The sequence below is a fragment of the Rana temporaria genome, chromosome 3, assembly GCF_905171775.1.
Source record: "Rana temporaria chromosome 3, aRanTem1.1, whole genome shotgun sequence".
In the NCBI taxonomy this organism is placed as follows: domain Eukaryota; kingdom Metazoa; phylum Chordata; class Amphibia; order Anura; family Ranidae; genus Rana; species Rana temporaria.
The window spans coordinates 499,470-525,305 of record NC_053491.1 but is presented as its reverse complement, the minus strand read 5'-3'; the positions used below and the strand labels follow the sequence as shown (position 1 = coordinate 525,305).

Genomic DNA, 25,836 nt, shown 5'->3' with positions numbered 1-25,836 from the left:
GTGTGTCCCCTACATTCTCTATGTGTCCCCTACATTCTCTATGTGTCCCCTACATTCTCTGTGTGTCCCCTACATTCTCTATGTGTCCCCTACATTCTCTATGTGTCCCCTACATTCTCCGTGTGTCCCCTACATTCTCCGTGTGTCCCCTACATTCTCCGTGTGTCCCCTACATTCTCCGTGTGTCCCCTACATTCTCCGTGTGTCCCCTACATTCTCCGTGTGTCCCCTACATTCTCTGTGTGTCCCCTACATTCTCCATGTGTCCCCTACATTCTCCATGTGTCCCCTACATTCTCCCCGTGTGTCCCCTACATTCTCCGTGTGTCCCCTACATTCTCCGTGTGTCCCCTACATTCTCCGTGTGTCCCCTACATTCTCCGTGTGTCCCCTACATTCTCTATGTGTCCCCTACATTCTCCATGTGTCCCCTACATTCTCCGTGTCCCCTACATTCTCCGTGTGTCCCCTACATTCTCCATGTGTCCCCTACATTCTCCATGTGTCCCCTACATTCTCCATGTGTCCCCTACATTCTCCGTGTCCCCTACATTCTCCGTGTGTCCCCTACATTCTCCATGTGTCCCCTACATTCTCCGTGTGTCCCCTACATTCTCCATGTGTCCCCTACATTCTCCATGTGTGTCCCCTACATTCTCCCCGTGTGTCCCCTACATTCTCTATGTGTCCCCTACATTCTCTATGTGTCCCCTACATTCTCTGTGTGTCCCCTACATTCTCCCCGTGTGTCCCCTACATTCTCCATGTGTCCCCTACATTCTCCCCATGTGTCCCCTACATTCTCTGTGTGTCCCCTACATTCTCCCCATGTGTCCCCTACATTCTCTGTGTGTCCCCTACATTCTCTGTGTGTCCCCTACATTCTCCCCATGTGTCCCCTACATTCTCTATGTGTCCCCTACATTCTCTATGTGTCCCCTACATTCTCTATGTGTCCCCTACATTCTCTATGTGTCCCCTACATTCTCCGCGTGTCCCCTACATTCTCCGTGTGTCCCCTACATTCTCCGTGTGTCCCCTACATTCTCTGTGTGTCCCCTACATTCTCCCCATGTGTCCCCTACATTCTCCCCATGTGTCCCCTACATTCTCCCCATGTGTCCCCTACATTCTCCCCATGTGTCCCCTACATTCTCCCCATGTGTCCCCTACATTCTCCCCATGTGTCCCCTACATTCTCCGTGTGTCCCCTACATTCTCCGTGTGTCCCCTACATTCTCCGTGTGTCCCCTACATTCTCCGTGTGTCCCCTACATTCTCCATGTGTCCCCTACATTCTCCCCGTGTGTCCCCTACATTCTCCATGTGTCCCCTACATTCTCCGTGTGTCCCCTACATTCTCCCCGTGTGTCCCCTACATTCTCCATGTGTCCCCTACATTCTCCGTGTGTCCCCTACATTCTCCGTGTGTCCCCTACATTCTCCGTGTGTCCCCTACATTCTCCCCGTGTGTCCCCTACATTCTCCGTGTGTCCCCTACATTCTCCGTGTGTCCCCTACATTCTCCCCGTGTGTCCCCTACATTCTCCGTGTGTCCCCTACATTCTCCGTGTGTCCCCTACATTCTCCCCGTGTGTCCCCTACATTCTCCGTGTGTCCCCTACATTCTCCCCATGTGTCCCCTACATTCTCCCCATGTGTCCCCTACATTCTCCCCATGTGTCCCCTACATTCTCCCCATGTGTCCCCTACATTCTCCCCATGTGTCCCCTACATTCTCCCCATGTGTCCCCTACATTCTCCCCATGTGTCCCCTACATTCTCCCCATGTGTCCCCTACATTCTCCCCATGTGTCCCCTACATTCTCCCCATGTGTCCCCTACATTCTCCATGTGTCCCCTACATTCTCCGTGTGTCCCCTACATTCTCCGTGTGTCCCCTACATTCTCCGTGTGTCCCCTACATTCTCCCCATGTGTCCCCTACATTCTCCATGTGTCCCCTACATTCTCCGTGTGTCCCCTACATTCTCCGTGTGTCCCCTACATTCTCCGTGTGTCCCCTACATTCTCCGTGTGTCCCCTACATTCTCCGTGTGTCCCCTACATTCTCCGTGTGTCCCCTACATTCTCCGTGTGTCCCCTACATTCTCCGTGTGTCCCCTACATTCTCTGTGTGTCCCCTACATTCTCTGTGTGTCCCCTACATTCTCTGTGTGTCCCCTACATTCTCCGTGTGTCCCCTACATTCTCTGTGTGTCCCCTACATTCTCCCCATGTGTCCCCTACATTCTCCCCATGTGTCCCCTACATTCTCCGTGTGTCCCCTACATTCTCCGCGTGTCCCCTACATTCTCCGCGTGTCCCTCTTCTCCCTATATATTTGTTACATTGTGTGTGTATATATAATTACATTACATTGTATCCTCTCTCTATTTGTTCCATACATTGGATCTTCTCTATGTCTGCAATAGTTGGTGAAGGTCACTGATCCTCTGCTTGGACTGTTCATGGTGAGCTGGGGATTCCCCAATCTTAGGACTGCTGACACATAGGATGTATAGGGGATCCCCCAGTGACCCCTATGTGTATCTTCCTATAAATGGTTTTATTGGGGTGCTTCCATCTTGGTTATGGGTAGGGGCTCTTTAGGGCTTTGTACAGTCCCTCGGAACAATGAATGCCCCCCCCCCCCTCCTTAGTGTGTATTGTGGATAGTGTGCTCTGTGTCCTCGGTGTGTATTGTGGATAGTGTGCTCTGTGTCCTCGGTGTGTATTGTGGATAGTGTGCTCTGTGTCCTCCTCGGTGTGTATTGTGGATAGTGTGCTCTGTGTCCTCCTCGGTGTGTATTGTGGATGGTGTGCTCTGTGTCCTCGGTGTGTATTGTGGATGGTGTGCTCTGTGTCCTCGGTGTGTATTGTGGATGGTGTGCTCTGTGTCCTCCTCGGTGTGTATTGTGGATAGTGTGCTCTGTGTCCTCCTCGGTGTGTATTGTGGATGGTGTGCTCTGTGTCCTCGGTGTGTATTGTGGATAGTGTGCTCTGTGTCCTCCTCGGTGTGTATTGTGGATGGTGTGCTCTGTGTCCTCGGTGTGTATTGTGGATAGTGTGCTCTGTGTCCTCCTCGGTGTGTATTGTGGATAGTGTGCTCTGTGTCCTCCTCGGTGTGTATTGTGGATAGTGTGCTCTGTGTCCTCCTCGGTGTGTATTGTGGATAGTGTGCTCTGTGTCCTCGGTGTGTATTGTGGATGGTGTGCTCTGTGTCCTCCTCGGTGTGTATTGTGGATAGTGTGCTCTGTGTCCTCCTCGGTGTGTATTGTGGATAGTGTGCTCTGTGTCCTCCTCGGTGTGTATTGTGGATAGTGTGCTCTGTGTCCTCCTCGGTGTGTATTGTGGATAGTGTGCTCTGTGTCCTCCTCGGTGTGTATTGTGGATGGTGTGCTCTGTGTCCTCGGTGTGTATTGTGGATGGTGTGCTCTGTGTCCTCGGTGTGTATTGTGGATGGTGTGCTCTGTGTCCTCCTCGGTGTGTATTGTGGATGGTGTGCTCTGTGTCCTCGGTGTGTATTGTGGATAGTGTGCTCTGTGTCCTCGGTGTGTATTGTGGATAGTGTGCTCTGTGTCCTCGGTGTGTATTGTGGATGGTGTGCTCTGTGTCCTCCTTGGTGTGTATTGTGGATAGTGTGCTCTGTGTCCTCGGTGTGTATTGTGGATGGTGTGCTCTGTGTCCTCGGTGTGTATTGTGGATGGTGTGCTCTGTGTCCTCCTCGGTGTGTATTGTGGATGGTGTGCTCTGTGTCCTCCTCGGTGTGTATTGTGGATAGTGTGCTCTGTGTCCTCCTCGGTGTGTATTGTGGATAGTGTGCTCTGTGTCCTCCTCGGTGTGTATTGTGGATAGTGTGCTCTGTGTCCTCGGTGTGTATTGTGGATGGTGTGCTCTGTGTCCTCGGTGTGTATTGTGGATAGTGTGCTCTGTGTCCTCCTCGGTGTGTATTGTGGATGGTGTGCTCTGTGTCCTCCTCGGTGTGTATTGTGGATAGTGTGCTCTGTGTCCTCCTCGGTGTGTATTGTGGATAGTGTGCTCTGTGTCCTCGGTGTGTATTGTGGATAGTGTGCTCTGTGTCCTCGGTGTGTATTGTGGATGGTGTGCTCTGTGTCCTCCTCGGTGTGTATTGTGGATAGTGTGCTCTGTGTCCTCCTCGGTGTGTATTGTGGATGGTGTGCTCTGTGTCCTCCTCGGTGTGTATTGTGGATAGTGTGCTCTGTGTCCTCGGTGTGTATTGTGGATAGTGTGCTCTGTGTCCTCCTCGGTGTGTATTGTGGATAGTGTGCTCTGTGTCCTCCTCGGTGTGTATTGTGGATAGTGTGCTCTGTGTCCTCCTCGGTGTGTATTGTGGATAGTGTGCTCTGTGTCCTCGGTGTGTATTGTGGATGGTGTGCTCTGTGTCCTCGGTGTGTATTGTGGATGGTGTGCTCTGTGTCCTCCTTGGTGTGTATTGTGGATGGTGTGCTCTGTGTCCTCGGTGTGTATTGTGGATAGTGTGCTCTGTGTCCTCCTCGGTGTGTATTGTGGATGGTGTGCTCTGTGTCCTCGGTGTGTATTGTGGATAGTGTGCTCTGTGTCCTCCTCGGTGTGTATTGTGGATAGTGTGCTCTGTGTCCTCCTCGGTGTGTATTGTGGATAGTGTGCTCTGTGTCCTCCTCGGTGTGTATTGTGGATAGTGTGCTCTGTGTCCTCCTCGGTGTGTATTGTGGATGGTGTGCTCTGTGTCCTCCTCGGTGTGTATTGTGGATAGTGTGCTCTGTGTCCTCGGTGTGTATTGTGGATAGTGTGCTCTGTGTCCTCCTCGGTGTGTATTGTGGATAGTGTGCTCTGTGTCCTCCTCGGTGTGTATTGTGGATGGTGTGCTCTGTGTCCTCCTCGGTGTGTATTGTGGATAGTGTGCTCTGTGTCCTTGGTGTGTATTGTGGATAGTGTGCTCTGTGTCCTCCTCGGTGTGTATTGTGGATAGTGTGCTCTGTGTCCTCCTCGGTGTGTATTGTGGATAGTGTGCTCTGTGTCCTCGGTGTGTATTGTGGATAGTGTGCTCTGTGTCCTCCTCGGTGTGTATTGTGGATGGTGTGCTCTGTGTCCTCCTCGGTGTGTATTGTGGATAGTGTGCTCTGTGTCCTCGGTGTGTATTGTGGATGGTGTGCTCTGTGTCCTCGGTGTGTATTGTGGATGGTGTGCTCTGTGTCCTCCTCGGTGTGTATTGTGGATGGTGTGCTCTGTGTCCTCCTCGGTGTGTATTGTGGATAGTGTGCTCTGTGTCCTCGGTGTGTATTGTGGATGGTGTGCTCTGTGTCCTCGGTGTGTATTGTGGATAGTGTGCTCTGTGTCCTCCTCGGTGTGTATTGTGGATAGTGTGCTCTGTGTCCTCGGTGTGTATTGTGGATAGTGTGCTCTGTGTCCTCCTCGGTGTGTATTGTGGATGGTGTGCTCTGTGTCCTCCTTGGTGTGTATTGTGGATAGTGTGCTCTGTGTCCTCGGTGTGTATTGTGGATAGTGTGCTCTGTGTCCTCGGTGTGTATTGTGGATGGTGTGCTCTGTGTCCTCCTCGGTGTGTATTGTGGATGGTGTGCTCTGTGTCCTCGGTGTGTATTGTGGATAGTGTGCTCTGTGTCCTCGGTGTGTATTGTGGATGGTGTGCTCTGTGTCCTCCTTGGTGTGTATTGTGGATAGTGTGCTCTGTGTCCTCGGTGTGTATTGTGGATGGTGTGCTCTGTGTCCTCGGTGTGTATTGTGGATGGTGTGCTCTGTGTCCTCCTCGGTGTGTATTGTGGATAGTGTGCTCTGTGTCCTCCTCGGTGTGTATTGTGGATAGTGTGCTCTGTGTCCTCCTCGGTGTGTATTGTGGATAGTGTGCTCTGTGTCCTCCTCGGTGTGTATTGTGGATGGTGTGCTCTGTGTCCTCGGTGTGTATTGTGGATAGTGTGCTCTGTGTCCTCGGTGTGTATTGTGGATGGTGTGCTCTGTGTCCTCGGTGTGTATTGTGGATGGTGTGCTCTGTGTCCTCCTCGGTGTGTATTGTGGATGGTGTGCTCTGTGTCCTCCTCGGTGTGTATTGTGGATGGTGTGCTCTGTGTCCTCCTCGGTGTGTATTGTGGATAGTGTGCTCTGTATCCTCCTCGGTGTGTATTGTGGATAGTGTGCTCTGTGTCCTCCTCGGTGTGTATTGTGGATGGTGTGCTCTGTGTCCTCGGTGTGTATTGTGGATAGTGTGCTCTGTGTCCTCCTTGGTGTGTATTGTGGATAGTGTGCTCTGTGTCCTCCTTGGTGTGTATTGTGGATGGTGTGCTCTGTGTCCTCCTCGGTGTGTATTGTGGATGGTGTGCTCTGTGTCCTCGGTGTGTATTGTGGATAGTGTGCTCTGTGTCCTCCTTGGTGTGTATTGTGGATAGTGTGCTCTGTGTCCTCCTCGGTGTGTATTGTGGATAGTGTGCTCTGTGTCCTCCTCGGTGTGTATTGTGGATGGTGTGCTCTGTGTCCTCCTCGGTGTGTATTGTGGATGGTGTGCTCTGTGTCCTCGGTGTGTATTGTGGATAGTGTGCTCTGTGTCCTCCTCGGTGTGTATTGTGGATAGTGTGCTCTGTGTCCTCCTCGGTGTGTATTGTGGATAGTGTGCTCTGTGTCCTCCTCGGTGTGTATTGTGGATGGTGTGCTCTGTGTCCTCGGTGTGTATTGTGGATGGTGTGCTCTGTGTCCTCCTCGGTGTGTATTGTGGATGGTGTGCTCTGTGTCCTCCTCGGTGTGTATTGTGGATAGTGTGCTCTGTGTCCTCGGTGTGTATTGTGGATAGTGTGCTCTGTGTCCTCGGTGTGTATTGTGGATAGTGTGCTCTGTGTCCTCGGTGTGTATTGTGGATAGTGTGCTCTGTGTCCTCCTCGGTGTGTATTGTGGATAGTGTGCTCTGTGTCCTCGGTGTGTATTGTGGATGGTGTGCTCTGTGTCCTCCTTGGTGTGTATTGTGGATAGTGTGCTCTGTGTCCTCCTTGGTGTGTATTGTGGATGGTGTGCTCTGTGTCCTCCTCGGTGTGTATTGTGGATGGTGTGCTCTGTGTCCTCCTCGGTGTGTATTGTGGATAGTGTGCTCTGTGTCCTCGGTGTGTATTGTGGATAGTGTGCTCTGTGTCCTCCTCGGTGTGTATTGTGGATAGTGTGCTCTGTGTCCTCCTCGGTGTGTATTGTGGATAGTGTGCTCTGTGTCCTCGGTGTGTATTGTGGATAGTGTGCTCTGTGTCCTCGGTGTGTATTGTGGATAGTGTGCTCTGTGTCCTCCTCGGTGTGTATTGTGGATAGTGTGCTCTGTGTCCTCCTCGGTGTGTATTGTGGATGGTGTGCTCTGTGTCCTCGGTGTGTATTGTGGATGGTGTGCTCTGTGTCCTCGGTGTGTATTGTGGATAGTGTGCTCTGTGTCCTCCTTGGTGTGTATTGTGGATGGTGTGCTCTGTGTCCTCCTCGGTGTGTATTGTGGATAGTGTGCTCTGTGTCCTCGGTGTGTATTGTGGATGGTGTGCTCTGTGTCCTCGGTGTGTATTGTGGATGGTGTGCTCTGTGTCCTCCTCGGTGTGTATTGTGGATGGTGTGCTCTGTGTCCTCGGTGTGTATTGTGGATAGTGTGCTCTGTGTCCTCGGTGTGTATTGTGGATAGTGTGCTCTGTGTCCTCCTCGGTGTGTATTGTGGATGGTGTGCTCTGTGTCCTCCTTGGTGTGTATTGTGGATGGTGTGCTCTGTGTCCTTGGTGTGTATTGTGGATGGTGTGCTCTGTGTCCTCCTTGGTGTGTATTGTGGATAGTGTGCTCTGTGTCCTCGGTGTGGATAGTGTGCTCTGTGTCCTCCTCGGTGTGTATTGTGGATAGTGTGCTCTGTGTCCTCGGTGTGTATTGTGGATAGTGTGCTCTGTGTCCTCGGTGTGTATTGTGGATAGTGTGCTCTGTGTCCTCCTCGGTGTGTATTGTGGATAGTGTGCTCTGTGTCCTCGGTGTGTATTGTGGATGGTGTGCTCTGTGTCCTCAGTGTGTATTGTGGATAGTGTGCTCTGTGTCCTCCTCGGTGTGTATTGTGGATAGTGTGCTCTGTGTCCTCCTCGGTGTGTATTGTGGATAGTGTGCTCTGTGTCCTCGGTGTGTATTGTGGATGGTGTGCTCTGTGTCCTCGGTGTGTATTGTGGATGGTGTGCTCTGTGTCCTCGGTGTGTATTGTGGATAGTGTGCTCTGTGTCCTCCTTGGTGTGTATTGTGGATAGTGTGCTCTGTGTCCTCGGTGTGTATTGTGGATAGTGTGCTCTGTGTCCTCCTCGGTGTGTATTGTGGATAGTGTGCTCTGTGTCCTCGGTGTGTATTGTGGATAGTGTGCTCTGTGTCCTCGGTGTGTATTGTGGATAGTGTGCTCTGTGTCCTCGGTGTGTATTGTGGATAGTGTGCTCTGTGTCCTCGGTGTGTATTGTGGATAGTGTGCTCTGTGTCCTCCTCGGTGTGTATTGTGGATAGTGTGCTCTGTGTCCTCGGTGTGTATTGTGGATAGTGTGCTCTGTGTCCTCGGTGTGTATTGTGGATAGTGTGCTCTGTGTCCTCCTTGGTGTGTATTGTGGATGGTGTGCTCTGTGTCCTCGGTGTGTATTGTGGATGGTGTGCTCTGTGTCCTCGGTGTGTATTGTGGATAGTGTGCTCTGTATCCTCCTCGGTGTGTATTGTGGATAGTGTGCTCTGTGTCCTCCTCGGTGTGTATTGTGGATGGTGTGCTCTGTGTCCTCCTCGGTGTGTATTGTGGATGGTGTGCTCTGTGTCCTCGGTGTGTATTGTGGATAGTGTGCTCTGTGTCCTCGGTGTGTATTGTGGATGGTGTGCTCTGTGTCCTCCTCGGTGTGTATTGTGGATAGTGTGCTCTGTGTCCTCCTCGGTGTGTATTGTGGATAGTGTGCTCTGTGTCCTCCTCGGTGTGTATTGTGGATAGTGTGCTCTGTGTCCTCCTCGGTGTGTATTGTGGATGGTGTGCTCTGTGTCCTCCTCGGTGTGTATTGTGGATGGTGTGCTCTGTGTCCTCCTCGGTGTGTATTGTGGATGGTGTGCTCTGTGTCCTCGGTGTGTATTGTGGATGGTGTGCTCTGTGTCCTCCTCGGTGTGTATTGTGGATAGTGTGCTCTGTGTCCTCCTCGGTGTGTATTGTGGATAGTGTGCTCTGTGTCCTCGGTGTGTATTGTGGATGGTGTGCTCTGTGTCCTCCTCGGTGTGTATTGTGGATGGTGTGCTCTGTGTCCTCGGTGTGTATTGTGGATGGTGTGCTCTGTGTCCTCCTCGGTGTGTATTGTGGATGGTGTGCTCTGTGTCCTCCTCGGTGTGTATTGTGGATAGTGTGCTCTGTGTCCTCGGTGTGTATTGTGGATAGTGTGCTCTGTGTCCTCGGTGTGTATTGTGGATAGTGTGCTCTGTGTCCTCGGTGTGTATTGTGGATGGTGTGCTCTGTGTCCTCCTCGGTGTGTATTGTGGATGGTGTGCTCTGTGTCCTCGGTGTGTATTGTGGATAGTGTGCTCTGTGTCCTCCTCGGTGTGTATTGTGGATAGTGTGCTCTGTGTCCTCCTCGGTGTGTATTGTGGATGGTGTGCTCTGTGTCCTCCTCGGTGTGTATTGTGGATGGTGTGCTCTGTGTCCTCGGTGTGTATTGTGGATAGTGTGCTCTGTGTCCTTGGTGTGTATTGTGGATAGTGTGCTCTGTGTCCTCCTTGGTGTGTATTGTGGATAGTGTGCTCTGTGTCCTCGGTGTGTATTGTGGATGGTGTGCTCTGTGTCCTCCTCGGTGTGTATTGTGGATAGTGTGCTCTGTGTCCTCCTCGGTGTGTATTGTGGATAGTGTGCTCTGTGTCCTCCTCGGTGTGTATTGTGGATAGTGTGCTCTGTGTCCTCGGTGTGTATTGTGGATAGTGTGCTCTGTGTCCTCCTCGGTGTGTATTGTGGATAGTGTGCTCTGTATCCTCCTCGGTGTGTATTGTGGATGGTGTGCTCTGTGTCCTCCTCGGTGTGTATTGTGGATGGTGTGCTCTGTGTCCTCCTCGGTGTGTATTGTGGATAGTGTGCTCTGTGTCCTCGGTGTGTATTGTGGATAGTGTGCTCTGTGTCCTCGGTGTGGATGGTGTGCTCTGTGTCCTCGGTGTGGATGGTGTGCTCTGTGTCCTCGGTGTGTATTGTGGATAGTGTGCTCTGTGTCCTCCTCGGTGTGTATTGTGGATAGTGTGCTCTGTGTCCTCCTCGGTGTGTATTGTGGATAGTGTGCTCTGTATCCTCCTCGGTGTGTATTGTGGATGGTGTGCTCTGTGTCCTCCTCGGTGTGTATTGTGGATGGTGTGCTCTGTGTCCTCGGTGTGTATTGTGGATAGTGTGCTCTGTGTCCTCGGTGTGTATTGTGGATGGTGTGCTCTGTGTCCTCCTCGGTGTGTATTGTGGATGGTGTGCTCTGTGTCCTCGGTGTGTATTGTGGATGGTGTGCTCTGTGTCCTCCTTGGTGTGTATTGTGGATAGTGTGCTCTGTGTCCTCCTCGGTGTGTATTGTGGATGGTGTGCTCTGTGTCCTCGGTGTGTATTGTGGATGGTGTGCTCTGTGTCCTCCTCGGTGTGTATTGTGGATAGTGTGCTCTGTGTCCTCCTCGGTGTGTATTGTGGATAGTGTGCTCTGTGTCCTCCTCGGTGTGTATTGTGGATAGTGTGCTCTGTGTCCTCCTCGGTGTGTATTGTGGATAGTGTGCTCTGTGTCCTCCTCGGTGTGTATTGTGGATAGTGTGCTTTGTGTCCTCCTCGGTGTGTATTGTGGATAGTGTGCTCTGTGTCCTTGGTGTGTATTGTGGATAGTGTGCTCTGTGTCCTCCTCGGTGTGTATTGTGGATAGTGTGCTCTGTGTCCTTGGTGTGTATTGTGGATGGTGTGCTCTGTGTCCTCGGTGTGTATTGTGGATGGTGTGCTCTGTGTCCTCCTCGGTGTGTATTGTGGATGGTGTGCTCTGTGTCCTCGGTGTGTATTGTGGATAGTGTGCTCTGTGTCCTCCTCGGTGTGTATTGTGGATAGTGTGCTCTGTGTCCTCCTCGGTGTGTATTGTGGATAGTGTGCTCTGTGTCCTCGGTGTGTATTGTGGATAGTGTGCTCTGTGTCCTCCTCGGTGTGTATTGTGGATGGTGTGCTCTGTGTCCTCGGTGTGTATTGTGGATAGTGTGCTCTGTGTCCTCGGTGTGTATTGTGGATAGTGTGCTCTGTGTGTATTGTGGATGGTGTGCTCTGTGTCCTCGGTGTGTATTGTGGATAGTGTGCTCTGTGTCCTTGGTGTGTATTGTGGATGGTGTGCTCTGTGTCCTCGGTGTGTATTGTGGATAGTGTGCTCTGTGTCCTCCTCGGTGTGTATTGTGGATAGTGTGCTCTGTGTCCTCGGTGTGTATTGTGGATAGTGTGCTCTGTGTGTATTGTGGATGGTGTGCTCTGTGTCCTCGGTGTGTATTGTGGATAGTGTGCTCTGTGTCCTTGGTGTGTATTGTGGATAGTGTGCTCTGTGTCCTCCTCGGTGTGTATTGTGGATAGTGTGCTCTGTGTCCTCCTCGGTGTGTATTGTGGATAGTGTGCTCTGTGTCCTCCTCGGTGTGTATTGTGGATAGTGTGCTCTGTGTCCTCCTCGGTGTGTATTGTGGATAGTGTGCTCTGTGTCCTCGGTGTGTATTGTGGATGGTGTGCTCTGTGTCCTCCTCGGTGTGTATTGTGGATAGTGTGCTCTGTGTCCTCCTCGGTGTGTATTGTGGATAGTGTGCTCTGTGTCCTCCTCGGTGTGTATTGTGGATGGTGTGCTCTGTGTCCTCCTCGGTGTGTATTGTGGATAGTGTGCTCTGTGTCCTCCTCGGTGTGTATTGTGGATAGTGTGCTCTGTGTCCTCCTCGGTGTGTATTGTGGATAGTGTGCTCGGTGTGTATTGTGGATAGTGTGCTCTGTGTCCTCGGTGTGTATTGTGGATGGTGTGCTCTGTGTCCTCGGTGTGTATTGTGGATAGTGTGCTCTGTGTCCTCCTCGGTGTGTATTGTGGATGGTGTGCTCTGTGTCCTCGGTGTGTATTGTGGATGGTGTGCTCTGTGTCCTCGGTGTGTATTGTGGATGGTGTGCTCTGTGTCCTCCTCGGTGTGTATTGTGGATAGTGTGCTCTGTGTCCTCGGTGTGTATTGTGGATGGTGTGCTCTGTGTCCTCCTCGGTGTGTATTGTGGATGGTGTGCTCTGTGTCCTCCTCGGTGTGTATTGTGGATAGTGTGCTCTGTGTCCTCGGTGTGTATTGTGGATGGTGTGCTCTGTGTCCTCCTCGGTGTGTATTGTGGATAGTGTGCTCTGTGTCCTCGGTGTGTATTGTGGATGGTGTGCTCTGTGTCCTCCTCGGTGTGTATTGTGGATAGTGTGCTCTGTGTCCTCCTCGGTGTGTATTGTGGATGGTGTGCTCTGTGTCCTCGGTGTGTATTGTGGATAGTGTGCTCTGTGTCCTCGGTGTGTATTGTGGATGGTGTGCTCTGTGTCCTCGGTGTGTATTGTGGATGGTGTGCTCTGTGTCCTCGGTGTGTATTGTGGATAGTGTGCTCTGTGTCCTCCTTGGTGTGTATTGTGGATAGTGTGCTCTGTGTCCTCGGTGTGTATTGTGGATAGTGTGCTCTGTGTCCTCGGTGTGTATTGTGGATAGTGTGCTCTGTGTCCTCGGTGTGTATTGTGGATAGTGTGCTCTGTGTCCTCGGTGTGTATTGTGGATAGTGTGCTCTGTGTCCTCGGTGTGTATTGTGGATGGTGTGCTCTGTGTCCTCGGTGTGTATTGTGGATGGTGTGCTCTGTGTCCTCGGTGTGTATTGTGGATAGTGTGCTCTGTGTCCTCCTTGGTGTGTATTGTGGATAGTGTGCTCTGTGTCCTCCTCGGTGTGTATTGTGGATAGTGTGCTCTGTGTCCTCCTCGGTGTGTATTGTGGATGGTGTGCTCTGTGTCCTCCTCGGTGTGTATTGTGGATGGTGTGCTCTGTGTCCTCCTCGGTGTGTATTGTGGATAGTGTGCTCTGTGTCCTCGGTGTGTATTGTGGATAGTGTGCTCTGTGTCCTCGGTGTGTATTGTGGATAGTGTGCTCTGTGTCCTCCTCGGTGTGTATTGTGGATGGTGTGCTCTGTGTCCTCGGTGTGTATTGTGGATGGTGTGCTCTGTGTCCTCGGTGTGTATTGTGGATGGTGTGCTCTGTGTCCTCCTCGGTGTGTATTGTGGATGGTGTGCTCTGTGTCCTCCTCGGTGTGTATTGTGGATAGTGTGCTCTGTGTCCTCGGTGTGTATTGTGGATAGTGTGCTCTGTGTCCTCGGTGTGTATTGTGGATGGTGTGCTCTGTGTCCTCCTCGGTGTGTATTGTGGATGGTGTGCTCTGTGTCCTCCTCGGTGTGTATTGTGGATAGTGTGCTCTGTGTCCTCGGTGTGTATTGTGGATGGTGTGCTCTGTGTCCTCCTCGGTGTGTATTGTGGATAGTGTGCTCTGTGTCCTCGGTGTGTATTGTGGATGGTGTGCTCTGTGTCCTCGGTGTGTATTGTGGATAGTGTGCTCTGTGTCCTCGGTGTGTATTGTGGATAGTGTGCTCTGTGTCCTCCTCGGTGTGTATTGTGGATAGTGTGCTCTGTGTCCTCCTCGGTGTGTATTGTGGATAGTGTGCTCTGTGTCCTCCTCGGTGTGTATTGTGGATAGTGTGCTCTGTGTCCTCCTCGGTGTGTATTGTGGATAGTGTGCTCTGTGTCCTCGGTGTGTATTGTGGATGGTGTGCTCTGTGTCCTCCTCGGTGTGTATTGTGGATAGTGTGCTCTGTGTCCTCGGTGTGTATTGTGGATGGTGTGCTCTGTGTCCTTAGTGTGTATTGTGGATAGTGTGCTCTGTGTCCTCCTCGGTGTGTATTGTGGATGGTGTGCTCTGTGTCCTCGGTGTGTATTGTGGATGGTGTGCTCTGTGTCCTTAGTGTGTATTGTGGATAGTGTGCTCTGTGTCCTCCTCGGTGTGTATTGTGGATGGTGTGCTCTGTGTCCTCGGTGTGTATTGTGGATGGTGTGCTCTGTGTCCTCCTCGGTGTGTATTGTGGATGGTGTGCTCTGTGTCCTCCTCGGTGTGTATTGTGGATGGTGTGCTCTGTGTCCTCGGTGTGTATTGTGGATGGTGTGCTCTGTGTCCTCGGTGTGTATTGTGGATGGTGTGCTCTGTGTCCTCCTCGGTGTGTATTGTGGATGGTGTGCTCTGTGTCCTCCTCGGTGTGTATTGTGGATAGTGTGCTCTGTGTCCTCGGTGTGTATTGTGGATGGTGTGCTCTGTGTCCTCCTCGGTGTGTATTGTGGATAGTGTGCTCTGTGTCCTCCTCGGTGTGTATTGTGGATGGTGTGCTCTGTGTCCTCGGTGTGTATTGTGGATGGTGTGCTCTGTGTCCTCCTCGGTGTGTATTGTGGATGGTGTGCTCTGTGTCCTCCTCGGTGTGTATTGTGGATGGTGTGCTCTGTGTCCTCGGTGTGTATTGTGGTTAGTGTGCTCTGTGTCCTCGGTGTGTATTGTGGATGGTGTGCTCTGTGTCCTCCTCGGTGTGTATTGTGGATAGTGTGCTCTGTGTCCTCCTCGGTGTGTATTGTGGATGGTGTGCTCTGTGTCCTCGGTGTGTATTGTGGATGGTGTGCTCTGTGTCCTCCTCGGTGTGTATTGTGGATAGTGTGCTCTGTGTCCTCGGTGTGTATTGTGGATGGTGTGCTCTGTGTCCTCCTCGGTGTGTATTGTGGATAGTGTGCTCTGTGTCCTCCTCGGTGTGTATTGTGGATGGTGTGCTCTGTGTCCTCGGTGTGTATTGTGGATGGTGTGCTCTGTGTCCTCGGTGTGTATTGTGGATCTTGTGTGTTTGTTTCCTCTGTTTATATATAGGCAAAGTTTGTTTACACTTATCAGATAATTGTGAGTTCCCGGGCTCCCTCCTGCACATGGGGGTGGAGTTTGGCTCCCTCCTGCACATGGGGGTGGAGTTCCCGGGCTCCCTCCTGCACATGGGGGTGGAGTTCCCGGGCTCCCTCCTGCACATGGGGGTGGAGTTCCCGGGCTCCCTCCTGCACATGGGGGTGGAGTTCCCGGGCTCCCTCCTGCACATGGGGGTGGAGTTTCCGGGCTTCCCCCTACACATGGGGGTGGAGTTTGGCTCCCTCCTACACATTGGGGCTGGAGTTCTGCACATTGGGGGTGGAGTTCTGCACATTGGGGGTGGAGTTCTGCACATTGGGGGTGGAGTTCTGGACAATCTGATGCGGGGGTCGTTGTCAGAATTTGGCCAATCATCCAAGTTAGGTTGTGAGCGTTTGGTGAAGTTTATGTGAAGATAAGACTTGTGACCCCGGAATCTCTTCCTCTCTCTTTCTAGGAACCCGAAAGGCGCGCTTCTCCCCCGTTTCACGCTTCCGTCACCATGAGCTGCCAGGGGGGGAAGGGAGACGAGATCCGATCATCGCCAATCCCTTTATTATGTCTCCGGCGATAAGAGAAACTTGGGGATCTAGAAGGACTTTCATGGACGTTTCCCCGGAACCAGTGGTTTGATCCCAATGAAGGGACATGAACGCTGGATCACACGCAAAGGTTTTTTAGTTCATAGATAACGTTTCCCGAACCCCACACACAGGTTGGCCTTCCGGTTGTGAAGATTGGGGGGTCCCTGAAGTTGGCTGTACAATGATGGAGACTCAGCCGGCCCACATTGGGGCCCACATGGGGGCCCAAGATATTTATGACTTCTGTGAGGATGCCGACGCTATCGGGAGGCTGAACACGGCGCCGTTACCAGCGGAGATGATGGCGTTGCCTCCGGAGAAGGCCATTGGTGGTGTGAATGATGGCGGTGCCATGGAAATTTCTGAGCGGCCCAATAAGAAGAGGAAGCGATGCGGGGCTTGTGCACCATGCCTGAGAAAAGAAGCATGCGGCCAGTGTTACAACTGTGTCAACCGGAGCACCAGCCACCAGATCTGCAAGATGAGGAAATGTGTGGAGCTGAAGAAGAAGCGAATGGTGCCGATAAAAGAGGTGAGCGCAAAGCCGTCTTTATTGTATGTTGTGCCCGGACTGAACCCGGGCCGCCTGGGTGAGAACCAGGAATCCTAACCGCTAGACCATATGGGAGATCGCCGCCAAGCGCCTGCACTGTGTCGTTACAAGGCAGAGACTGCGAGGGTTAAATGTCCGACGTGCCGCTACAGACGGACGCGGCTCAGCTGAGAGCGCTACTTTTTTATTGGCTTTTTACTTGTGTAGTGGGAGGAGTTTAGCATCACTGGGGTTCATGTGGAACGTGACCTGCAGAGATTTGTCGTCCAATCATTTGATGTATTTTCAGTGGAAGCTCCCCTCCCCCGCTTCCTTTATCCAAGATACTAATTACATTGATTGGCATTGAAATATATTTTGTTGGCTTTATGATATAAATACGTCTGTGTGTGTGTGGTCACGTGTGTGTGTGTGTGGTCAGGTGTGTGTGTGTGTGGTCAGGTGTGTGTGTGTGTGGTCACGTGTGTGTGTGTGGTCACGTGTGTGTGTGTGTGGTCACGTGTGTGTGTGTGTGGTCACGTGTGTGTGTGTGTGGTCACGTGTGTGTGTGTGTGGTCACGTGTGTGTGTGTGTGGTCACGTGTGTGTGTGTGTGTGTGTGTGGTCACATGTGTGTGTGTGTGTGTGGTCACGTGTGTGTGTGTGGTCACGTGTGTGTGTGTGTGTGGTCAGGTGTGTGTATGTGTGTGGTCAGGTGTGTGTGTGTGTGTGGTCACGTGTGTGTGTGTGGTCACGTGTGTGTGGTCAGGTGTGTGGTCACGTGTGTGTGTGTGTGTGTGTGGTCACGTGTGTGTGTGGTACATGACATGGGTTGCAGATTCTACGGGGAACTGGCAGAGTGTTATCTGTAAGAATTTCCTTGTAGGTCGGGCCAGATATAGATTGTAAATGTTTTCCGATTGTAGACGGGACTGTCCCCCTAACGTTGCGGATTGTAGACGGGACTGTCCCCCTAACGTTGCGGATTGTAGACGGGACTGTCCCCCTAACGTTGCGGATTGTAGACGGGACTGTCCCCCTAACGTTGCGGATTGTAGACGGGACTGTCCTTCTAACGTTGCGGATTGTAGACGGGACTGTCCTTCTAACGTTGCGGATTGTAGACGGGACTGTCCCCCTAACGTTGCGGATTGTAGACGGGACTGTCCCCCTAACGTTGCGGATTGTAGACGGGACTGTCCCCCTAACGTTGCGGATTGTAGACGGGACTGTCCTTCTAACGTTGCGGATTGTAGACGGGACTGTCCCCCTAACGTTGCGGATTGTAGACGGGACTGTCCCCCTAACGTTGCGGATTGTAGACGGGGACTGTCCCCCTAACGTTGCGGATTGTAGACGGGACTGTCCCCCTAACGTTGCGGATTGTAGACGGGACTGTCCCCCTAACGTTGCGGATTGTAGACGGGACTGTCCCCCTAACGTTGCGGATTGTAGACGGGACTGTCCTTCTAACGTTGCGGATTGTAGACGGGACTGTCCTTCTAACGTTGCGGATTGTAGACGGGACTGTCCCCCTAACGTTGCGGATTGTAGACGGGACTGTCCTTCTAACGTTGCGGATTGTAGACGGGACTGTCCTTCTAACGTTGCGGATTGTAGACGGGACTGTCCTTCTAACGTTGCGGATTGTAGACGGGACTGTCCTTCTAACGTTGCGGATTGTAGACGGGACTGTCCCCCTAACGTTGCGGATTGTAGACGGGACTGTCCCCCTAACGTTGCGGATTGTAGACGGGACTGTCCTTCTAACGTTGCGGATTGTAGACGGGACTGTCCCCCTAACGTTGCGGATTGTAGACGGGACTGTCCCCCTAACGTTGCGGATTGTAGACGGGACTGTCCCCCTAACGTTGCGGATTGTAGACGGGACTGTCCTTCTAACGTTGCGGATTGTAGACGGGACTGTCCCCCTAACGTTGCGGATTGTAGACGGGACTGTCCCCCTAACGTTGCGGATTGTAGACGGGGACTGTCCCCCTAACGTTGCGGATTGTAGACGGGACCAGGGGCGGACTGACCATTGAGTCACTCGGGCACTGCCCGAGGGCCCCATGCCACTAGGGGGCCCCATCCGGGTTGCCAGGCTCAGTAAAACCAGGGACAGTATGTAAAAATCTGTGTTTTTTTTAGATCTGTCCCCGATATGTCCGAAAATGACATGCTTTTAATGTGAATATCCCAAGATTTTAGCTGCCCCGCCTCTGCACTACCTCCTGGCGTGGTGGCCATCTGTAAGCCAGAGGGGCCCCATAATATTCTATTGCCCGGGGGCCCCATGAGTTGTCAGTCCGCCCCTGGACGGGACTGTCCTTCTAACGTTGCAGATTGTAGACGGGACTGTCCTTCTAACATTGCGGATTGTAGACGGGACTGTCCCCCTAACGTTGCGGATTGTAGACGGGACTGTCCCCCTAACGTTGCGGATTGTAGACGGGACTGTCCCCCTAACGTTGCGGATTGTAGACGGGACTGTCCCCCTAACGTTGCGGATTGTAGACGGGACTGTCCCCCTAACGTGGCGGATTGTAGACGGGACTGTCCCCCTAACGTTGCGGATTGTAGACGGGACTGTCCCCCTAACGTTGCGGATTGTAGACGGGACTGTCCCCCTAACGTTGCGGATTGTAGACGGGACTGTCCCCCTAACGTTGCAGATTGTAGACGGGACTGTCCCCCTAACGTTGCGGATTGTAGACGGGACTGTCCCCCTAACGTTGCGGATTGTAGACGGGACTGTCCCCCTAACGTTGCGGATTGTAGACGGGACTGTCCCCCTAACGTTGCGGATTGTAGACGGGACTGTCCCCCTAACGTTGCGGATTGTAGACGGGACTGTCCCCCTAACGTTGCAGATTGTAGACGGGACTGTCCCCCTAACGTTGCGGATTGTAGACGGGACTGTCCCCCTAACGTTGCGGATTGTAGACGGGAATAACTGAAGTAGCGATAAGACTTGAAGGTTTCTTCTCGGGGAAAACTCTTTTTTGTGACAATTGGCTGATCACTGCCCGATTAAATGTTGTAACGTTTGAGACGCTCCAATGAAAGGACATGTCAAGTGGTATTCTGGCTCCCGTGACACGGCCATACACGCTACTGATCTGCATATCTACGTGATCTGCTGTTCCCTCCCAGCAAAGTCATACATTGTCTTTCTTGAGGCCGTTTCCCTCCTCTTTCTTAACTCTTTGTCACCCAGGAAAACATTTATTGCACCTATTAGTACCTGCTCCCTGTCCTGCCATTCATGAATTGGGGCCATCAGCCCTTCTGTGGCTTCTCTTTTGTGTTTGGGGTTGTAAGGGAACGTGCATCCCCTCCCCCGCTCCTCCCTTCCACCCCCACCCAGGGAATGATTCTTGACGTGTGGTATAGGCAAGCGTATCCTATGGCTGCCAGCTGGGTTTTAAACACCCCTCCCCCACAGCAAGCCACATACTGCTTCTATTGTGCATCCTCTTCAGACGGCAGAATTGTAATGGGGATCTGGCTGGATCACTAAATCCGATGAGACCTTCTATAATGGCTTCCTACCCCTTAGATCCGGTCCCTACAAAGTCTAATGATCGCGTTCCAGCCGTATGGTGAGGAGTCTTCGCCGCTCGGCGATATACAAAGCTCATCTGTTAAATGTCAATGAGGATCGACTTTCATACAAAATGGTCGGAAGATCTTCTCACCGGATTGTTGATTTGCCTCCATTTCTTGTAGTTTTGTTTTCTTCACATTTGTAAAATCCTTTTCCTGTCATCGAATTTCTTCACAAGACGTAGTCCGTGGCGTTTTCTGTATCTTCCCGAATTATCCTTCCCGATTTGTAATGTTTAGCCGGCCTACCATTGAGTTCCGTATCCCGATGTAATGTGCCAAGTGATCGGGACGCACACTTCTGTCTCCCATCCCCCGACTCCTTCATGTATTTCCTTGAAGGTGAAGCATTTTCCTCTTTTCTTGCCTTTGCTTTCCCGACAGTTGAAGTCCCGGGTGTTAACCGTTGACAAGCACAGAGATAAATTGGTGTTTCCTTCCCGTCTCCTAAAGTCCGGAGCCCGTTTGCCGCTGTTTTCTCTTCCACCTCCGCGGACAACTTGTGGAGATCCCACCTGTGTTTCCCTTCAGTTCTCATGCGTTTTTTTCCCGCTGTCATTCACGCTTTTCCCCTCATCGCGACCCCAAACTGTTGCGTAGCCGTGAGCCAGGCGCTGATCTACATTGGAAAGTGACTCAGACGCCTTCTAGCAGCGATGTCCTCAAGTTACCTTCCAGGGCAGCGCTCTGCCTCGGCCCACTAGGTTACGCTGTGGGAAACACCCTACTTAGGGAATTCGATGTTTCTCCATCCTGGACTGTCTGACCAAAGCTTCATGTTCTTCTAATTCAATCGTTGTACTCGAGAGAGGAACATTCAGGGAACATTCAGGGAACGTAATCCCGAACCTGAGAGAGATCCATGAATCTTACGGGTCAAAGCGCCTCGTTCTTTCTACTAATAAATACCTTTTCTTCTGGAAATAGGCGTCTGGGCTCCCGATGCCACCAATTTCATGGGCAGTTGTGAGCGTTAGTGGCTCCTGACCACGGATGTCCCTCTCCATCAGAGACCATCTAGTTATGTGACCAGCACTGGCAGGATCTCCGAGCTTTGCTTTCGGCAGTAATGGAAGATCTTCAGTGTGTAAAACGTTGTCGCTGTGCGGCCGGCCACCTCCTTTCTTCAGCGTGTAAAACGTTGTCGCTGTGCGGCTGGCCACCTACTTTCTTCAGCGTGTAAAACGTTCTCGCTGTGTGGCCGGCCACCTCCTTCCTTCAGCGTGTAAAACGTCGCTGTGCGGCCGGCCACCTCCTTTCTTCAGCGTGTAAAACGTCGCTGTGCGGCCGGCCACCTCCTTTCTTCAGCGTGTAAAACGTTCTCGCTGTGCGGCCGGCCACCTCCTTTCTTCAGTGTAAAACGTTCTCGCTGTGCGGCCGGCCACCTCCTTTCTTCAGCGTGTGAAACGTTGTCGCTGTGCGGCCGCCCACCTCCTTTCTTCAGTGTAAAACGTTGTCGCTGTGCGGCCGGCCACCTCCTTTCTTCAGCGTGTAAAACGTTCTCGCTGTGCGGCCGGCCACCTCCTTCCTTCAGCGTGTAAAACGTTGTCGCTGTGCGGCGGGCCACCTCCTTCCTTCAGCGTGTGAAACGTTGTCGCTGTGCGGCCGGCCACCTCCTTCCTTCAGCATGTAAAACGTTGTCGCTGTGCGGCCGGCCACCTCCTTCCTTCAGCGTGTAAAACGTTGTCGCTGTGCGGGGGGCCACCTCCTTCCTTCAGCGTGTAAAACGTTGTCGCTGTGCGGCGGGCCACCTCCTTCCTTCAGCGTGTGAAACGTTGTCGCTGTGCGGCCGGCCACCTCCTTCCTTCAGCGTGTAAAACGTTGTCGCTGTGCGGCCGGCCACCTCCTTCCTTCAGCGTGTAAAACGTTGTCGCTGTGCGGCGGGCCACCTCCTTCCTTCAGCGTGTGAAACGTTGTCGCTGTGCGGCCGGCCACCTCCTTCCTTCAGCGTGTGAAACGTTGTCGCTGTGCGGCCGGCCACCTCCTTTCTTCAGCATGTAAAACGTTGTCGCTGTGCGGCCGGCCACCTCCTTCCTTCAGCGTGTAAAACGTTGTCGCTGTGCGGCCGGCCACCTCCTTTTTTCAGTGTAAAACGTTGTCGCTGTGCGGCCGGCCACCTCCTTTCTTCAGTGTAAAACATTGTCGCTGTGCGGCCGGCCACCTCCTTCCTTCAGCGTGTAAAACGTTGTCGCTGTGCGGCCGGCCACCTCCTTTCTTCATTGTAAAACGTTCTCGCTGTGCGGCCGGCCACCTCCTTCAGCGTGTAAAACGTTGTCACTGTGCAGCGATGGGGGCTGGATGAGCGATGGGGGCTGGACGAGCGATGGGGGCTGGACGAGAGATTGGCTTTGTATTCTTTTCTACACACTAGAAATGTGAAGTCAAATCAAGAGGTCCACTTTTGTTTTGGGATCTCCTGATGTACACGGACCTGGATAGCAGATGTTTGATTTACGCGGCGTGCTCTTTATAAACGCATCCCATTTTCCCTGAATAGATTACTTGTGAATCTTCCCTTCAGGTACCATTCTCCTCCTGCATATTCTATTATCTTGGGAGGTGATGAATTTCACAAATTGCCAGCATGTCTGCGGGTGGGAGAGCGATCAGAATGCATATTAATCATTGGTGATAAGGAAGGGTGTGGAAAAGATCTCGCCCCCCCTGTGCTTATCCATTAACACCGTCCTAATGGCTGTTAGGTGGGGGATTGGACAGACCTACTGAAAATGGCCTCTTCACCCCTTTCAAGGTTTTCCCAGTTGGATATGAAGAGCTTATGATGGACCATTGAGGTAGATGGGGTGGATCCATTGGAGAAAAGACGTAGATGGGGTGGATCCATTGGAGAAAAGACGTAGATGGGGTGGATCCATTGGAGAAAAGACGTAGATGGGGTGGATCCATTGGAGAAAAGACGTAGATGGGGTGGATCCATTGGAGAAAAGACGTAGATGGGGTGGATCCATTGGAGAAAAGACGTAGATGGGGTGGATCCATTGGAGAAAAGACGTAGATGGGGTGGATCCATTGGAGAAAAGACGTAGATGGGGTGGATCCATTGGAGAAAAGACGTAGATGGGGTGGATCCATTGGAGAAAAGACGTAGATGGGGTGGATCCATTGGAGAAAAGACGTAGATGGGGTGGATCCATTGGAGAAAAGACGTAGATGGGGTGGATCCATTGGAGAACAGACGTAGATGGGGTGGATCCATTGGAGAAAAGACGTAGATGGGGTGGATCCATTGGAGAACAGACGTAGATGGGGTGGATCCATTGGAGAAAAGACGTAGATGGGGTGGATCCATTGGCGAAAAGACGTAGATGGGGTGGATCCATTGGAGAAAAGACGTAGATGGGGTGGATCCATTGGAGAAAAGACGTAGATGGGTGGATCCATTGGAGAAAAGACGTAGATGGGGTGGATCCATTGGAGAAAAGACGTAGGAAAAGTGAGCTGCAGTGTCTTGGGTGCGTTGCCTGACCAGTTTCTGGAATTTTGCTACTTTAGCACCAGTCCTAGATTTTTAGCTCAAAGGAAAAGCGTATTTTGCTGACGTTCCCCCAACATTATTAAGAGGACCAAGCTGCAACCTTCTGCTGCTGTTAACCACTTCATTACTGGGCACTTAAACCCCCTTCGTGCCCAGACCAATTTTCAGCTTTCAGCGCTGACGCATTTTGAATGACAATTGCGCGGTCATACAACACTGTACCCAAATTATATTTTTATCATCTTTTCCCCACAAATAGAGCTTTATTTTGGTGGTATTTGATCATCTCTGCGATTTTTTTATTTTTTGTGCTATAAACATAAAAAGACAGAAAATCTTGAAAAAAAAAAACACAATATTTTTTACTTTTTGTTATAATAATATCCCAATTTTTTTTTTTAATTTCCCTCGGTTTAGGCCGATACGTATTCTTCTACATATTTTTGTTAAAAAAAATCGCAATAAGTGTTTATTGATTGGTTTGCGAAATGGTTATAGCGCCTACAAAATAGGGGATAGATTTATGATTTTTTTTTTGTCAGGCCTGCGATATTGCGGCGGACATATCGGACACTTTTGACATAATTTTGGGACCATTCACATTTATACAGCGATCAGTGCTATAAAAATGCACTAATTACTGTATTAATGTGACTGGCAGGGAAGGGGTTAACGCTAGGGGGTGAGGAAGGGGTTAAATGTGTGTTCTAACTGTGTGGGGGGAGGGGACTGACTCCTCTCTCTCTCTCTCTCCCTGACAGGACGTGGCGCTCTGTGTTTACACACAGAGCTCCATGTCCCTGCTGTCACCGTCGATCGCGGGTACCTGGCGGACATCGCGGCCACCAGGCACACGCATCAGCTCCCGAGCGATGCGCCGGGCACGTTGTTTCCCTGCTGCTCGGCGCGCACGGGGAATGACAACAACAGGACGTCCACTCGGCACTTGAGAGCCACGCTGTGGACGTCTTTCGTCCATAGCGCGGATCCCAAGTGGTTAATACGTTTTTCTAAGCTGAGGATGTTCCCCAAATCTGCCATTCTAACCTTCCACCAGGGAGCTCCTGACCTCTTTATCATTGAGTAACATGGACCTCTAACATTTGAAGCCCTTGAAATATGCAATCTATGAACAACCTATCACACCTTTCTCCAAACCTGATCTGTCATATTGAATGTCTTCACCAATGATGGCCAGGAAACCTCTGACTACCTCGGGGGCTATAATGACCCTCTCAGGGGGTCAGCTGAATCTTGTGTGCATCCGGCCAGATTCTCCTAGAATTGATGGAAGGTGCAAAGTACTTCTAATGTACCATTATCTCTCCTTTGGTCTCAGAGCTGCAATGACTTATTGCTAGTCTTTCTCAAAGAGAGCAGCCAAGGGCTTCTAAACGCACACAAATCTGACACTTGGGGGTCCAATCACAAAGCAGAGAATGTGACATTCACAAACCTTTGGTGGAGAATCGGTCACTCATAGACCTGAATGGGTCTCCACCAGAGAAGGCTTGAGAAAGTCCCATTTTCCGTATAACAAACTGACCTCTTGGTGTAGTTGAGGTTAGAGGAGGCCATGCTTTATGAAGGACATCATTACAAGGTAAGTCATATAAACTCCGAAGCCTCATTCAGGTTTTCACTGCTCTAAATTGTGATTAAAGTCTCTCAAACACTTGAGTTATGGGCCCTTTATCTACCTGTCAATCGAACATACTTTGCTAGATACTCTAATACATCTTTTGAAAGAGGAACTGCGTGACTGGGCGACCCCCTCAACTAAGAAAAAGTGTCATCCCAGCCATGGGCCCAAGACGAGGGGTCATCCCAGCCATGGGCCCAAGACGAGGGGTCATCCCAGCCATGGGCCTAAGACGCAGGGTCATCCCAGCCATGGGCCTAAGACGCAGGGTCATCCCAGCCATGGGCCTAAGACGAGGGGGTCATCCCAGCCATGAGCCTAAGACGCGGGGTCATCCCAGCCATGAGCCTAAGACGCGGGGTCATCCCAGCCATGAGCCTAAGACGCGGGGTCATCCCAGCCATGAGCCTAAGACGCGGGGTCATCCCAGCCATGGGCCTAAGATGAAGTGTCATCCCAGCCATGGGCCTAAGACGAGGGGGTCATCCCAGCCATGGGGCCTAAGACGCAGGGTCATCCCAGCCATGGGGCCTAAGACGCAGGGTCATCCCAGCCATGGGCCTAAGATGAAGTGTCATCCCAGCCATGGGCCTAAGACGAGGGGGTCATCCCAGCCATGGGCCTAAGACGAGGGGGTCATCCCAGCCATGGGCCCAAGACGAGGGGTCATCCCAGCCATGGGCCCAAGACGAGGGGGTCATCCCAGCCATGGGCCCAAGACGAGGGGGTCATCCCAGCCATGGGCCCAAGACGAGGGGGCCATCCCAGCCATGGGCCTAAGACGCGGGGTCATCCCAGCCATGAGCCTAAGACGCGGGGTCATCCCAGCCATGAGCCTAAGACGCGGGGTCATCCCAGCCATGAGCCTAAGACGCGGGGTCATCCCAGCCATGAGCCTAAGACGCGGGGTCATCCCAGCCATGAGCCTAAGACGCAGGGTCATCCCAGCCATGGGCCTAAGATGAAGTGTCATCCCAGCCATGGATTGATCACGGTAGCTGGTCTTTGTGTTTGCATACACAGCCCT

The 25,836-nt window shown here is 52.0% G+C and overlaps 1 protein-coding gene across 1 annotated transcript in view; it reads left to right on the top strand.

Moving 5' to 3' along the window:
- TET3 (tet methylcytosine dioxygenase 3) overlaps positions 1–25,836 on the top strand; it is a 178,427-nt gene that overhangs the window by 388 nt on the left and 152,203 nt on the right. The window contains exon 2 of the mRNA XM_040342173.1: positions 15,405–16,063. Coding sequence (XP_040198107.1) covers positions 15,713–16,063 — 351 coding nt within the window. The 5' untranslated portion in view covers positions 15,405–15,712. The remainder of the gene's footprint in view (positions 1–15,404; positions 16,064–25,836) is intronic.